This window comes from Gopherus flavomarginatus, chromosome 5 (genome assembly GCF_025201925.1).
Source record: "Gopherus flavomarginatus isolate rGopFla2 chromosome 5, rGopFla2.mat.asm, whole genome shotgun sequence".
Lineage (NCBI taxonomy): Eukaryota > Metazoa > Chordata > Testudines > Testudinidae > Gopherus > Gopherus flavomarginatus.
In genome coordinates, this window is record NC_066621.1 from 67,131,832 (window position 1) to 67,147,394 (window position 15,563).

The 15,563-nt window shown below is 41.7% G+C and overlaps 1 protein-coding gene across 15 annotated transcripts in view; it reads left to right on the plus strand.

Moving 5' to 3' along the window:
* Positions 1–994: 994 nt before the first annotated feature.
* Positions 995–15,563, plus strand: part of PAX6 (paired box 6) — a 31,505-nt gene continuing 16,936 nt past the window's right edge. For 8 of the 15 annotated variants that reach the window (XM_050955112.1, XM_050955116.1, XM_050955124.1 and 5 more), the window contains exons 1-3: positions 9,124–9,353; positions 12,960–13,036; positions 13,339–13,393. In XM_050955112.1, coding sequence (XP_050811069.1) covers positions 13,384–13,393 — 10 coding nt within the window. In that variant the 5' untranslated portion in view covers positions 9,124–9,353; positions 12,960–13,036; positions 13,339–13,383. The other 7 variants (XM_050955115.1, XM_050955123.1, XM_050955117.1 and 4 more) reach the window with 5 other exon arrangements.

Below are 15,563 nucleotides of genomic sequence, written 5' to 3' on the forward strand. Positions count from 1 at the left end.
ATGACGTTCTACTGCTTAATAAGAACTGTTTGGATACAGGAGTATATAATCTTATTCCGACTCTGCATTAATCCAGGTAGCCAACCACAAGTAACATTTTTATTTTCTATCTGACTGGACCTATTCAGTAGACAGAATCCGAGAAGCAATATAGCATCAATGTATTTCTATTGATAACTGGGTGACTGGATATTTTATTATCTATGCAGCGCAGGCAGTAGGGTCAATCTGAAGGTAAGTAAAGTTACCTTTACATTTGGACAGTTGGGACTGCCTCGCTCTACCTACTAGTTCACAAGAGCCTGATAGTTGGCACCACAACTTCTGCTTTGAAACAGGCTGTATCATAATTAAAACTTCAGGAGGAAAGTTTGTGTCTGAGATAAGAAGGCAAGCGTTCCTCTTTGAGAAAGATGGGGGACGAGGAGGATGGGCGCAGTAACCGCATAGCATTAGAAGGTGCTGAAAGGTGAGACAGTCCGAAACGAAAGGGAAAGGGTGCAGAAGCTTGAACTTCCATATTGGAAAGTCTGGCCACTCTTCTATAGCTAGCTTTTCTCTCAGTAACGTCTCTACACCACTGCTACCAAAGACAGCTCTATGAACCCACCTAAATGGTACTTTACAGTGTAATATGTAATGTCAGATTTGCCTTGCAATCTGGAAATGTAAGGATAAACAACTGTGACTGGTAGGCGTTGACATTTCCATAGAATTACAGTTCCTTAAAATACTCGCTGGATTAGGAGGAGCATACAGTGTGAGAAAGATTTTAGGCCCTATATGCTCGTGTATCTAAAATTTCTTATTAGCTGAGCTCTAGCTACTGTCTTCCGTGACGTCACCGCGGAAGCCCAGCCAATGAGGGAGGCGCTGGCGTTGATATTAAGGGAAAGTTAGTGCAAAGCAAGACACCCTCTTTTTTATTGTCATTGACATTTAAACTGTGTGGCAGATTCTTATGTAGAAATAGGCGATCAAACCTGCCAGTTACCTACTATCGGCAATTTAATAGTGTGGGAATCGACAGGTCAGGTTCATCTGTCTGCACTCTCTGTAACAGGTAACATTTTATGTTCCTTTTATACATTCATTTTCAGTGCCACCGGTTTGCTCTTAAAATAATAATTCGACCCGCTCTCTCTCTCCTCTGCTGAAATCTTTGCCTGTTGTGATGTGAGCTTTGCTTGTGTTTATCTGATTGTCTTAGAAATGGGGCAAGCATAGGAACTTTTTCAAAGCTTTGCTATTCTCTGGTGCTAGGATCTTTACAATGCTTCAGTGTCTATCAGCTGGCCTGAGCATGGAGGCTAACATATTTGGGGCGAGGGCTTCTGCAAGTATTAATGGCTGCTTGAAAACATGATCACTTCTAGTGCAATTCAGTTAATCGTATAAGTTTTATCACCTTTTGCGTTTATCACCTTATACGTTTTCTCACCTTTTGTGTAATATATATAACCAAAAAGAAAAAACCCAACCTATACAACAGGTGGAAAAAAAGATATCTTGTGATAGCTTCAGCTTGAACAATTATCTCGCCTGTTTGGAAACAGCGGCTAAAATTAGTGTGAAAGTTTGGAAAGTGTTGATACTTGAACTACCGAACGGTATAAATATTTGATTCGGTTCTCAGAGTTCAGATAGAAATGAAAGAATGCGGTTCACATAGTTGGGTAGCACTTTAAATCCCCCGACCGTGTGATCTGAGCTTTACTTAGGAAGACCTAATAATTAACGATTTCCATTGAGGTAGAAAGAGGGGGATTCAAATTACACAGAGCTCCGTCACACCCTGCTCTCGCGGCGAGGCACTAAGGCAGGCTGTGGTCAAAGCAAAGGGAATCTGCTGCACAATTCGCAGCGCGGGGGGACATTGACGAGTTTGAGAAGTTACAGTGTACAGTGAAGTAAATCTTGAAACCTTAGAAATTGCTGACTGATTCTCAAATCTACACGCGTCCTATGCCGTGCGTGCGGACTGAAATGTATTTCATGCACATTCTAAGCAGGTGTAGAGATACACACAACCTTTCTCAGACAGGCTGTGCATATATATGCGTGTATATACGTGCATGCACATATGAATACAGAAAGACACCTTGCTATTTCCTTCCACATCCAAACTAATGAGCTAACACGGGACGTGTTTAAAGTTTCAGCATAGAAAAAAAAAGTTTCCACACTACTGCTGTAAGTGAACCGAAAGATTTTGGTTTGGGGTGTTTTTTTGTTTGGTTGGTTGGGGTTTTTTTGGGTGGGGGGGCGGAGATTAAAGGTTCAGCAGCATTTTCAAACCCACACACTGAAGAGCAGTTTTATTTGGAAATGCGAGCTAAAAGTGGTCTAGCTGGAGGAGGGAAGGGGGGGGCGGGAACTAGGTTGCACCTTTTAAATGTTTCGCCTTTTTGCTGTGGCGTCTAGTTCCCTTGCTTTATAGTTTCGAGATCTGATTAGTAATTGTTTCTGTGGTTTAGCCACTTTGTTTATAATGAATTCAGGAGTTCACAGAAATTCTGTAGAACATCTGAATGGACACATATCCTAATCTCACAAGCAGGATCTTACCTTGATAACTTCAGCTGCGTATATCAAATAGAGGTCAAAGTGAAAGGGAAAAAACTCCTCTGCTATAGAAAAGTGCAGTATGCTATAGTGCTCATTCTTCTGTTAAAAAAATACAAATGTAAATCCGGAAACACAATTTACCTACCCTTCCTCTTTCCCTAATATTCCTTAAAGTATTTTAGCAAGAAGGTTCACGATAATCCCTCACTCTAATACATCGGTAAATGGACATTCTCCTTCAGTAATAAATCAAACACCATCCATCTCAGATCCTCCTCCCTAATTAGAGATGTTTATTGGAGATTGTGTTTATCCAGCTGTCATGCCGAGAAAAAGCTGTGACATAATTACCTCTGACCAGATAGTCTTTTATATGCATATCTCATTGACATATAATGCAATTGGCTTGCATTAAAAATGACAAGATCAAATGTTGATTTTACCAGGTGTAATAATATTTCTGATTATTACATTAATAGAAATTCATCTTTCAGACGGTCCAGAGTCTAGTAACGGATCGTGAAATTAAAACTTTTAATCATTAATTTATAAATAATGGTGCGGGAGAAGAAATATGGGAAGTTACTGTAACAAATCAAAACTACTTATTTTTTTAAAAGCTAATTAATCTCCAATGAAATAAAATGCTTTATATCAACCAAAGAGAAATCCATACCATTTTCATATTGCCACCGATTCCACAGATTTACGTTTTGCTTCTAGTCCAAAAGGCCAATCTATATCTAGAACCAATTGTCTTGACTTTGATCTTTGTTTAAAATTAATAATCTCACGTTTAAAATGTGCATCTAACTGCGGGGAATAAGATCTTGATTCATTTAGTTCCCTAGTATTACCAGCATGTGTGTAGCCATCGGTGTGTGTCACTGTTAGGCAGTGATGATAAGCTAAGAATTACTCTGTAATTGAAAATATATTTTGGGGGAAAACTGGTTTTACAAATATCAAGAGTGTAGGCTTTTGATCCTTTTAGCTGCCTGTGTTCTCCAGTCGCTAATAAAACTCACATTGAGCTCCTTAGTGACTTGATTAACAGGCAGATTAACTGTTACGGGGTGGAGGGGGGGGGTTGAACAGCTTGTCCCAATCGATAGCATTTAAAAAGCCCGTCAGGATGCGCTTAGGTTTTTTTTTTGTGTTTTTTTTTTTTTTGTAAATAGGCTTTTCTGGCAAGTCCGTTTACACATTTTTCACATATCGAATCAACGGTTATCCTGTATGGAAACGTGTGTTCGTCTTCCAGATTCGGAGACTGCAAAATGACTTCGTTAGGGTACAGAAATATGTTCTTATTCTTGCGCACAAAGCTGTGCTTTATGCAAAAGGCCAACAAAAAAGAGGTTAAATCGATTCCAAACTTTTTGCAGATTGTTTATAAACTAGAAAAGCTCCACTTAACTCAATGTCCTGTGCATTATAGGTTTCAAACACTGGTCCTATATATACAAATAGGCATTAAGTGTCCCGAAGGCAGAAGCACTGTAGTCTATCACGTCAGGATTTGTGTATCTCTTCGGTTTTAGACTGAACTGGACAAGAGGACTTTAAGCATTTTTCTGGGTATGAAAAAAAGGTAGTTTGCAACCCAGATATTAATACAACAAGACGATACAGGAGTAACCAACTCAGCAATCCCTGCTCCTAACGCTTAGCTATAGACTAAAAAGGGAGGAAAATACTGGGTCTCAACACAAATCAATAGATACGCCGCAGATCATGGGATCATGTAAAACAATGACAAATGATTTTAGTCAAATTTCTGTTTACCTTTCCAGAGAAAATAAATTTTCTTACCTTGTTTTGGTTAATGGACGTGAAAGCAAAAAGATTACAGGACAAAAAATTAAAATGACTAATTACAATAGTAATTTTGGAGGTATTTTAAACAATGTTCTCAAACCATGGTTCAGTCCATGCTCCGAACAACTGGAATCACTGGCCATTTACGCTGTTTATAGTACTAACGCAAAAGTGATGTATTTTACCAGAAACATATTAGTGGTTAAAGGTGTCTTTTAAAAAGCTCTAACTTTTGAAGTAAATGTGGGGCGGGGGGGAGGGAGTCTTCTGGCAAGCTTGTAACTCAAAATTCCTTAGATCAAAGTGTTTATTTTAGTTTTACCTTCTCGATCATTAACAAAATTAACAGAACGATTTTGAAAAGTCACATCTGACTGTACTAGAAACGGAAGACAATATACCAAAACTGTCTCAAATCAGCAACCTAGGAGCTGTCCGGGACTGCTAACCCCCTGGAAAGGGTAAGCGTATGCGGAGAGGTCCATTTGCTAACAACAAGGTGCGTTTGCTGAGGAAATCTCTCTAAATCCTGCGTTCTGCTGCTGCGGCTCTGAGTGCTGGACTGATCTAGATAAAGTGCTTGCCTTCATCGGAACCTGCTAAACTCCCTCCTGACATTTTTGCCCTGGACAAGAGAGATTGTGAGTGAATCTCAACGTTTTCCTCAGCTCTTCTCGAACCCTAAAGCAAACTGCTGCTAATCGCAATCACCACAAAGCTACAAAGAATCACTCGTCACCCTGATATGGAATATTGATGGCCATTCCTACCAATGGTTCATCGATTTGCATTTTCCTTGCTGGATTGGGGGAAAAAAGTAACAACAAAAAACTGCTTGGATTAAAGATCAAGTGCAAACCAGATGCTTTGCATACTGCCCCGTTTCGTGCCTCACCCGTAGGAAGCGTTTGCTTTTGTAAACCCCTCCTGGACTGAAAAAAAAAATGCCTCTTTTAAAACCTGAACAACTAGAGGCGCGTTTACAGGCAGCTGGAGTTAAAATGGCGTCCTTAGAGTTGTGCCTCAACTTTGCGGGGACTTCCTTGTCTTTACATTTTAGAGCAGGTACATTTCAGATAATCCTGGCGTGTCACGGTGAGTCAAAAGCGAGCAGAGTTTCCTCGCCAGGGGCTGCCTGCGAGCGGTGCAGTCCCTGCAGGGGAAGGCGCTCAGGGCAGGAGTGGCTCTAAATTGGACATTCGTGGGACTGGCACACAAACTAACTCTCTCTCCTTCTCTCGCTGGCTCACATACGGGCGGGCGCGCACACATACACACACACGTTCTCTCTCCCCCACTTTCTCTCTCTCTCTCTCTCTCTCTCTGATCCTCTCTTTTCTTTCTTCCAATTTTTTTTTTTTGGTGGGAGGGGGTCGCTTCTGAGGCTCTTTTCCTCCATGTCCTGCTAAATCAGTAGCAGTGCGGCTGGTTCTCAAGACCTCCTCCGGCGCCCCCCCCCTCGCCCCAGAATGACGTCAGTTTCCCTCCCCTCCTGATTTTTTTTGGAAGAGGGGGAAAAGTTTTTTTGGGAGGGGATACAAAGTCCACTGCGCCCTAGGGAAAATAGCAACAAGATTACGGCGTCTTTATTCTGGAGACGAAGCCTAAGAAGGTGCTAATCCAAAGAGTGGCTAATTGAGAGGTTGTAAAAATGATATTTGCCTGCAGTTCCGGACAAAGTATTTTTTTTCTTTCCCCCCCACTTAATACCCTGTGGACGAGAGTTTAAAAAAAAATCCTTGGTTAGAGAGAGCGAGCGAGAAAAGCGAGGAGTCGGCGGACTTCACTCCAGAAAAGGACTAGATCCCAGCTTTTAAAATCCCCTTGGAGCCTCCCAGATTTGTCGCTCTTACAAACAGAAGCATTGTCCAGAATGCGAGCGGAGGGGACTCGCAGCTTGGGAGAGCAATAGCTACCAGGGTCTTTTCGGGACAATTTGCCAAGTTGTCTCGCAAGCAGCAGCAGCAGCACTCTGGGGAAGGAGACAAGCAGGACATTGGTTTGTATTTTCTTTTCAATTTCCCTCTTGCAAAGATCTCCTTTGTGCACTTGAAATCAGGTTTATCCACATAGAGAGGAGTTTCCTGTACATAGGTTAACGTGGCGCCTTCTTAACGGCTTCCTATTCTGATGGCTTGGGGGTGGGGGAGAAATACAGAGGACGCCAAGTGTTGAGAGTAGAGAGATTTCTACAATGTGGTCAGTAATTGTATATGTACAACCCCGCCCTCGGTCTTAGAGCTGGGCACACCTGAGCGCCAGTTTTGGGAAAGCACCTTTGTTAAATATATTCCACCCAGTAACTAAGATTCTGTTGCTCCTACCTTACCTTCCAAGGAGATCGTATGGACACAAAAATGCTCACCTTTCCATCACTACAGTCGGCTCCGTTTTTATGAATATGCATGACTGGGAAAAATGCAGATTGACTTAGGCCTGAACTATTGCAACTGCATGTCAATGACTTGGCCAGGCAAACGGTGCATTTCCAAGAGCAGCACAGATCTCCTTTCTTCCATCATCATACATGTCCTGTGTTATTTACTGGCGTTTCAGTGTTGGATGAAACTCCCCAAAGAGTTAGAACGGGAGGAGGGGGAATCCTCCAGACTGGTGTCTGCAGCAGAGTTTTTCCAGGCTCCCTGATTGCAGAGCTGAAGGCAGATCTCCCTTCCCCTTTACACTGTGAGCCAAAGAAAAGAGTTTTGCTCAGCTAAATCCAGAATTCAAGGAGGAGAACTAGGAGAAACTCCTTCTTTAAACTCCTGCCTTCCAAAAAATACACATTAGAGATAATCAGCATCAAGGCAAATTGGCATAGGAGGAAACGGATGGGGGGGGAGGAAAAAACCCAAGGAAAAGCCAGTAGTCTCTTAAGAGCCCATTTTGTGCTATTAGGAGCTGTGGCAGCTTCTCTGCAGGACTGGAGATGACAGTGCATGACGGCGGGGCAGCCCATTATCCAGCTCCTATTGAGGCGTCCTTTCACTCACATGCAAACTCCTTGGCAGAGTCGTTTGTCTCCTCATTGTACTTTATTTAAGAATGCAATGGTTGTCAGGGCTCTTATTCAGTTTCAAGATACTTTATTGATGAGCTTTGACTTTTAGCACTTTTCACATGTCAAGAGAAGTCAAGTGTATGCGGCTACGACTTCATTTTATGCTTTGCGCGTTCATGCTCTTCACTTTTCCTCATCGAAGCTTGGATTTTTTTTCCCTTGTCCCCCTCTTCCCCCCCTTTTTTGTGCTGACTGTCCCCCCTGCCCTCCCCCCGAGACCACTCGCCATAAATGATCGGGACACCCTGAGCTCAGACTGGTGCTCCCAGTGTAACCTTAAATGCATGCGCTGAGGGGTTGCTTTAGAGTTTACTGAGGTGTGTCTTAATAGTCCGGCATTCAACAAATGTACTTGTGGTGTGTGGTCAGAGCAGCAAAGTCATTTACTTACTTTACCCCTTGATTTTCTGGCAGCTACTCAAGGGGCACTGCCTTTGCAAAACAAAAACAAAACAAAACAGAAAACACCAACACCTCCGTGGAAAGGGGAACAAAGCTGGGTGCAACACACATCTCTAGCACTGTGTCTCACACACACATACACACAATCATTGGGGATATTTCCACACATACCCCCACGGTGTCTTAAAAAAACCCCAACAGCTCTTAGTCAACAAATGGCACGTGGAAGTTTGTGAGTGTTTGGTAAAGGACTCTTCAGGGCCTTTCACAAGAGCCCTCAATACACAAAGTAAATTGTGTATTTGCTCTGCACTTTCCAGGCTGGGAAGAGCCTTCCCTCTCCATCAAGTTTGGAGAGAGAAAGAAAGAAAGAGGAGGGGGGCACTGTAAAACTTGGATAGCTGTAGGCAATTCACAGTTTACAAAGCCCCTGTCTCCCAAATATTTATGTCTTTACCATTTGAATGTTATTTTTTTCTTATCTCTATTGTCTGATGGGAGCTAACTGTTTAAATGCAAATTGATCTCTTTTTTTTTCAGCCGTTCCTCGCGCGCGCGCGCACACACACACACACACACACCAGTGTCCCCAAAAAAACACAAAAAACCTAGGTCGTATTGGAAAGCAATGTGCTCTTTTCCCCAAGACACATTATTTATTTACTGCAGTCTCTAATTTGAATGGGGGAGGGGGAAGTAGAGTGTATGTTTTAGTTGGGAAAAGACAGGGTAGTGGAGATGAAGTCCGGACAGCTCCGGTGGCTTTCAGACGCTATTTGGAACATTTTTTCCCCCAACATCAACATTGTCCAAAAGACAAAAGTGCAGATAAAGTGACTGCTCACGAATAATCTGCCCAGCGCCTCTGAGCGCAGAGATGATAGAAGGGAAGAGGAAAAATCTATGCGAGGAGCAAAAAACAAGTGCATTCATATTCAAACAAATGGGCCAATTGAACCAGCCACTGTGACTGAGCATCCAATCGGCAGCTGGGAGCAATGGCGTTGCTTTGCATAAAGCAATATTTTGTGTGGGAGAGAGCAGAGTATTTGCATGTGTGGAGTGATTAGTGGGTTTGAAAAGCGAGCCCTGGCTCAGCCTCATTTCCCGCTCTGGTTAAGGCGCAGGGAGGAAGTGTTTTGCTGGAAGATGATGACAGAGGTCAGGCTTTGCTAATGGGCCAGTGAAGAGCTGTGGAGGCGAGGCAGAGACCAGGCACACATACATTAATACACTTGAACCATCACCAATCAGCATAGGTGCGCTCTCTCTCTCCCTACTCCACTCACACACTCTTTATCTCTCACTCTCCAGTCACTGACAGCCCATTTTATTGTCAATCTCTGTCTCCTTCCCAGGAATTCAAGATCACACAACCAGCAGCTTCAGTGGAGAAAAACTATTTTACTGGCAACTCTTTTTAAAGCACCATCATTTCAAATCAGTGCGCTCTTACACTATTGACAGGAGCTTTGACAACAAGACAGGATGCCTCATAAAGGTGAGTCTGCTCATTTCTTCTCCCTGCTTCTCCCTTCATTTCATTTTAATATTTAGACAGCTCTCGCTCTCTCTCTCTCGCTCTCATCCCCCACTTGCATTCCGGGAGACCTTCCCGGGGAACTTTCCAGTCCCGAAGCTCACAAACTTTCTGCTTTCACTTAAACCCATGTCCTCTGGAAAAGCTAAAGCATCTGACTTGGAAATCAAGCCAACACGAGCAGCAAGCAGCAGCAGCTCCAATGTATTTGCTGGACAGAGCTATCACAAATGCTTAGATTGCCGTTCAGAGAAACCCCTTGCCAAAGCCATGGCTGGGGAAATGTGTTTTGACCACTGGCTAATCTTTGTACACGCAGCGCTCACACACCCGAAATATACCTTACTCCAGACCCTTCCCTGCTCTTCTTTTTCTTGCTGTTGTTATGTCTATTACGAAAGGGAAGTGACTCCTCGGCGAGTCTCGCCAGTTGTTTTCTGGGGGGTAGCCGGGCGGATCCAAGATCCGTGTCCTTTGCTTTGTGCTTCCCACAGCCAGTGTCATGGGGAAAAAAAATCTTACTTAGGGAACACTCGCCTATAATTGTAATGCTTACTCACCACCAGAACAGAGTAGAAGGAGGAGAGAGATGGAGAAAGAAAGGGAGAGAGAGCGAGAAAGGGAAACCGAGAGGTGGGGGGGAAAAAGTCACATTCTAGGCCAAGTCAATTCTCAGTAGTTGTATCCGGGAAGCTCTGAGTAGAGCTGAAGGATTGTCAGTTTCAATCAAGCAGCCGGGAGATCTCACCGAACTTGTCCATAATACCAAGAAGAACTTTCCAACTTACAGATCACACGAGGCAAACAGTCAGTAAAGTGCAGTCTGAAAAGCCCCTAGTGCCAATAGCCTCTCGGAGATCCCAGTCTCTTTAGTATTTGGCTTTTCTCAGAAGAGTACTATTAGCATTCTCTTACCATCAGCCTGCGATCAATATTCCTTTTCAACAAGTTTCTGGCCGGAGAAATCATTTTTTTTTTAAGGAACACGATTTTTCAATATTTTTCTTTTTTTTAACATTTAATCTCATTTATTCTGCAAGAACCGCTTACTTTTCCTTTGTAATCCAGGCGGGGCTCAGATACCCAAAATAGTAATTTTTAGAAGTTGCAAACTCGTCGTCGTGCATAAGATTTGATTACATAAACGCAACAATAAACTTGATTCTTCTCCTTTCACGAGTGCAATTGGAAAAGCTGGGTTTGAATTTAACCTTGTAACGCTTTGTAGTTGGGTGGTAAATCGACTCCTAGACCACTAATAATTTCTAGAAAGTTTTAAAACAAAGTTTCCTGAATGATTAAATGTACCTGGCAGATGCTTCTTTGGGGTAACCCCCATATAATGGATGAGAAAAGTGCCTGCATTTTATCCATCTTGATAGACATAAAATAATAATTGTGGTCTTTGGCAATAAATTTTTATAGCTGGTGACCTTTACAAATGTCTAAAGGCAAATTGATTCATTTTAATCTTTGTTTTATTTGACCTGTGATTGTAAAATTTTGTCATCTTAATAGCTAATTGTGTTTTCAGTGGGGAAAAAATCCCAAACACGATCAGATTATATCAGGATTTTGAGATTAAAAAACGACTTGCAGATTAGGCCTGGCCTATTGAGTTTGATTCCTAGGGCACGGCAAATTTGATTTAATTCATTACTTTAAAGCTAACTGTATTCTGATTTATAAATGCCTATGTGTAGATCTGCATATCCGCACTTATAAAATCCAGCAAACACAAATTATGCTATGGGAAAGCGATTTTATTAGCAGCCTGCTTCCGGGTGCTGTTTGACTTTTCTTGATTTTGTTTTGCTAAATGTTGCCGGTTACTTAAGTCATTAGCGAGTTTCCAAGGAAAATGCAGAATCACATCTCTCTTTCCTCCAAAGTCCTTAGTGAAGTACTTGACTACCCTGTTCCTGAAATAGAAAATGTATTTTGAAAAAATCCCTCTATGGTCATTTCTAGGATACATGCAGGCAGAACTACGGTTGGAAGTATAACAATAGCATTCTGAATTTCTTCTTTAACCCCTTATTCTCCATGCTTATGAGTTGTGCATTAAATATGTGAGCAAATTCTGTCTGAGGAACTGGATTTTCTGTTCGATGAATGTATATGCAGACGTGTTTAGTGTATTAAAGGGATGGTTCCACGTTCAGTTAAGCTAAAGGAGATATTGCCACGTCTCCATTGAAGTACAGTGCAGCTTGCTCTGTTGCTAATCAGGTAGTTCTCCAAAGAGCAGTAAATATTTACCAGTTGAAGTCTTCACGCTGCGAGAAAGTACTTGTTTGACGTTTATTTTTATGGATTTAAGATTACTAAAAGCTATTTAATAAATTATACCGTGGCTAGTCCTGAATAGGGAAACGTGCCTCTTTGAATTCTCCATCATATGCAGGAAGAGTAAAATTAATATTCATTATAGGCGCACAAGAAAGAGAATGAGTATTTTTAGGTTCAAAAAAAAAAAAGGGAGAGAAAATGAAGGCTGCGACTATTTCATTATTTTACCTCCTCTTTTTTTTCCGCAAACCTCTTGAATGGGCTCTTTATTGTAATTGTCTCTCCCCAATTGAGCACCCCACTGAGCTGTTGTATCTTTTTACAACCCCTAACAACTCGCACCAGTAACACAATTACCTCCAGATATTTATAACGAGAAATTACTTTTCCATTTTCGCCCGCAAGGGTTTAAACTACATAAATAAACGACCGTATAAATAAGTAGATGGAAAAAGGCGCTTGGGGTTGTCCAGGCGCTGGGTCAAGGCTGGCACTAATGAAGGGAGTAAGGGCTTGTTTCTCTGCTCTTTGTAAATTGGAGGGTTGTTGGTACGTTTAGTTGAGAAGCTATGCTGCCGGCTTAGGAGACTGGGTTTCTGCACTCTGGGTTTGGGCAGAGGAGCAGAATGGAAGCCATTGTTCACATTCTGTAGGCTTTGTTTAACAGTTCTCACCCCCTCCTGTTCTTACTTTTTAAAGCACTGAGGCGAGGTAGACAGCGTGTGTCACAGTACAGTGAAAAAGGGGAAGATCTAAAGACCAAAAAAGAAGTTAATCACAATAAGGGGAGTTTTGGGGGGTTATTTGTAGGGAGGGGTTGTTAGTGCCACTAAAAAAACAACTCAGAGCCTTACTCCGACCACGTCAAACCGCACTTGTTTTAAATAGAACAACTTCAAAGATTCAGAGTTCCAAAGTGTCAAAATGATCTAAATAAGCCTCGTTTAGAAGCGTACATGCAAAAATAGCCAGATTCTGATACAAAATCCTAGCACTCCACCTCTAACACTAAAAAAGCACAGACCCACGCCGCTCCCTTCATTAAATAACACCGGCACGAAAAGTGTCAGAGTCCAGAACTATTTAGACTGAAATGGGAGCTACAATCCACTAGTACTTCTGAAGGCTTAAAACTTTGATTATTATTTTTGTAAGTGTTTCCAATCTCAGCCCTCCAGCCCCGTGCTGCATCCTACTGTGAGGTTGCGCTGTGATGTAGCATACATTAAAAAGTATATTTCCACACCATTAATATACTTTTTTGCTTTGTCCTAGAGGGAAGACTTTAACTAGTGACACGCAGATGTGTGAGTCCCTAAATTGTATGAGAGGACAGTCCACCCAGATTTCAGGCAAGTTTAAAAACATAACTTCGGGTTTTTTCCTTCCCTCTCACCCCCCGCAATAGACCTGTTAATAAGGATTATTTAAAAAAAAAAACAATCTGAGGCAATAGACCACTTGCATGCAATTTTTAAATATTTGGAGGTTATCTTTATTTATTTATTTTGCCTTGGGCTGTAAAAAGTTAAACCTTTAAATTAATTGGAGAAAACGTCTGACTATAACAAAATAAGCCGCTGAGACATTAACATCTACAATTTAAATGTGTGTGCTACCCTCCGCTGATTAACGCATATTTTATTACTAATAGAACACTATAAGCGAGCCACGTGGGATACTGCTCTATCAATTCAACATGCAGAACAGTAAGTGATTCTTTGTACATTTCAAGTTCCGAATGACTCCAGAGTGTAGAGTGGAGGGATATGTCGGGAGGGCGGTGTAAATTTTTGTAGAAAAAATAGAGTCGGTTTCTTTTAAAAGGGGCAGGAATAAAGTCAGGAAGTTTGTTGTGGTCGGCAGTGGCTTCATTTTGAGTTTTTATGATTGTGTTGCTTTTGTGAAGTTGTGTTTCAATAGATCTGGGAGCAGAATTGTCTTATAGCTGTTACACCAATGTCTGATTCTGGAGAGAAAGTGGTTAAATATATCTTGATAATTAAGCGCAGCTACTATGACCGCCCATCTTTCAGTGGGCTACATGGAAATGACCACTCTAGGTTATCACAGATGGATCTGTTCTGATTGTAACAGGTCAGATATTTATGGGTGTTTTGAACTTTGCTGGGGTGTGGCGAAGATCTCTACCCAAAGTTGGAGAGAGAAAGAGAGAGAGAGTTCTAGGTGTAATTATCCGTTATCTTATATTTTAATTTGAGCCCCCTAGTGCTTGCCTTCTTTTGTGTAGCCGTTTTAAAAAGACCTTGTTAAGGTCCAGGAATGATGGCCTGGATATTTTATGCAATGTGTTAGCGCACAGCACAGACGCGGGGGATGACCAGATTTGGAATTTCCCAAAGAGGAGAAGACAGTGAGATAATCTGTAGCGCAATGATCCATTGCAGTTGCTGTGGCTGGGGATAAATAATCTCCCCTTATACTGTAGTTAAAGGAATTACATGTAAATCGGGAGGAAAGCCAGGAGGAAGAAAAACATTGGGAATGGAAGGTGGTTAGAAGCTCCACGGCGAAAAGGGCCGCGAAATTCCCAGAGATTTGCATCCTTATGCTTGTGGATAAAATGGATATATGTATCAGAAGACAGCTGGGGACAGAAAAGTGTGGGGCCAGTTGCTCTCAGTGTGATGACTATCCCGTTAGTTGTGTTTGAAACAATCCTCAGGTTGATTTGTAGGTCGGACAGGCCATCTATTATTTTCTCTAGGCGAAATTAATTGTGTCCAGTTTGATTCGTACTACATAATAATCATGAGATTAACTGAATTCCAATGCCCTATATTTCCAAATGAACTCATAAAGCGCCCACAGTGCCTAAAGAGAAAGTTCCCATCCGAGAGTCCCTCCCCGTCCCCCTTCCTGGTATTAGAATTTGTTTGTAAACAAGAGCAAGGTGTCAAGCAAGTTTTCAGACAATTGCTGGGAAATGTTCTACACCTACGTCTCTTGATTCTAGTTCGTTTTAAATTCTGCTCCACACGAAAATACATTCACGAGAATGGATCTTTCAGAGACTGGGCGTGATAGTTCGTGTTTCTGAACAAGTAGCTGTAGCCCATGGCGCAGAATTTTTCAGATTGTTTCAGAACACTGGAATCTTCGAGTTGGCTTTGGCTCCTCATTTCCCCTTTATGTTTTTATGCCCCTTTGCTGCCATGGTATTTTCACTGGCACTCTCCTCGTACTACTGTACTCACTACGCTCACTACAATTCTTGTGCAAACTCAAGAAGAAGAAAAAACTTATTATTTAAGTATCTTTAAATTACTTCCCAAGATGGGGGGGGTAGTGACTCGTCAACAAGGGCTTTAGTGACAGTTGATTAAAATCTCCGAATTAAACGAGATAGATATAAAATCCTTTCGGATTAAAAAAAATCAAAGTGTAGCTGCAACGTTCGGAACTTTTTTGTAAGAAAGAAAGAACCTCCCCTCCCCCTCTTTTTAATTTGCTATTGATAAACTGGGTAGCATCAAAAGTTTTGACTTCCTTAAACCAGTCACCTACTTTCAAATTACTGAGTAACATGGTTTAAATGCCTCACAAAGGTCCAATAAAACCGGCAAATCTACCTAAAGAATTCGCCTGAGTTGGGTTATGAATGTTTTCATTTAGTTTGAAAACCTTGAAGCCTGCGGTGAATTACCTGTATGTTATTGAGAGACACAATGAAACAGGGTGGTGTAAATAATATTCACTAATGCACTTGGCCTTGATGTGCTGAGGTTTTATGTTAATAGGAAATGCCTTTACATGGTGGTTTGTGATCTCCGCTGCAAAATGTAGAAAAGATATCATTCGGGTGAAGCCTTTATTTTGTTTAAAGGTCGCAGCAGGCTCTTCAGGCTTTGTGTTAAT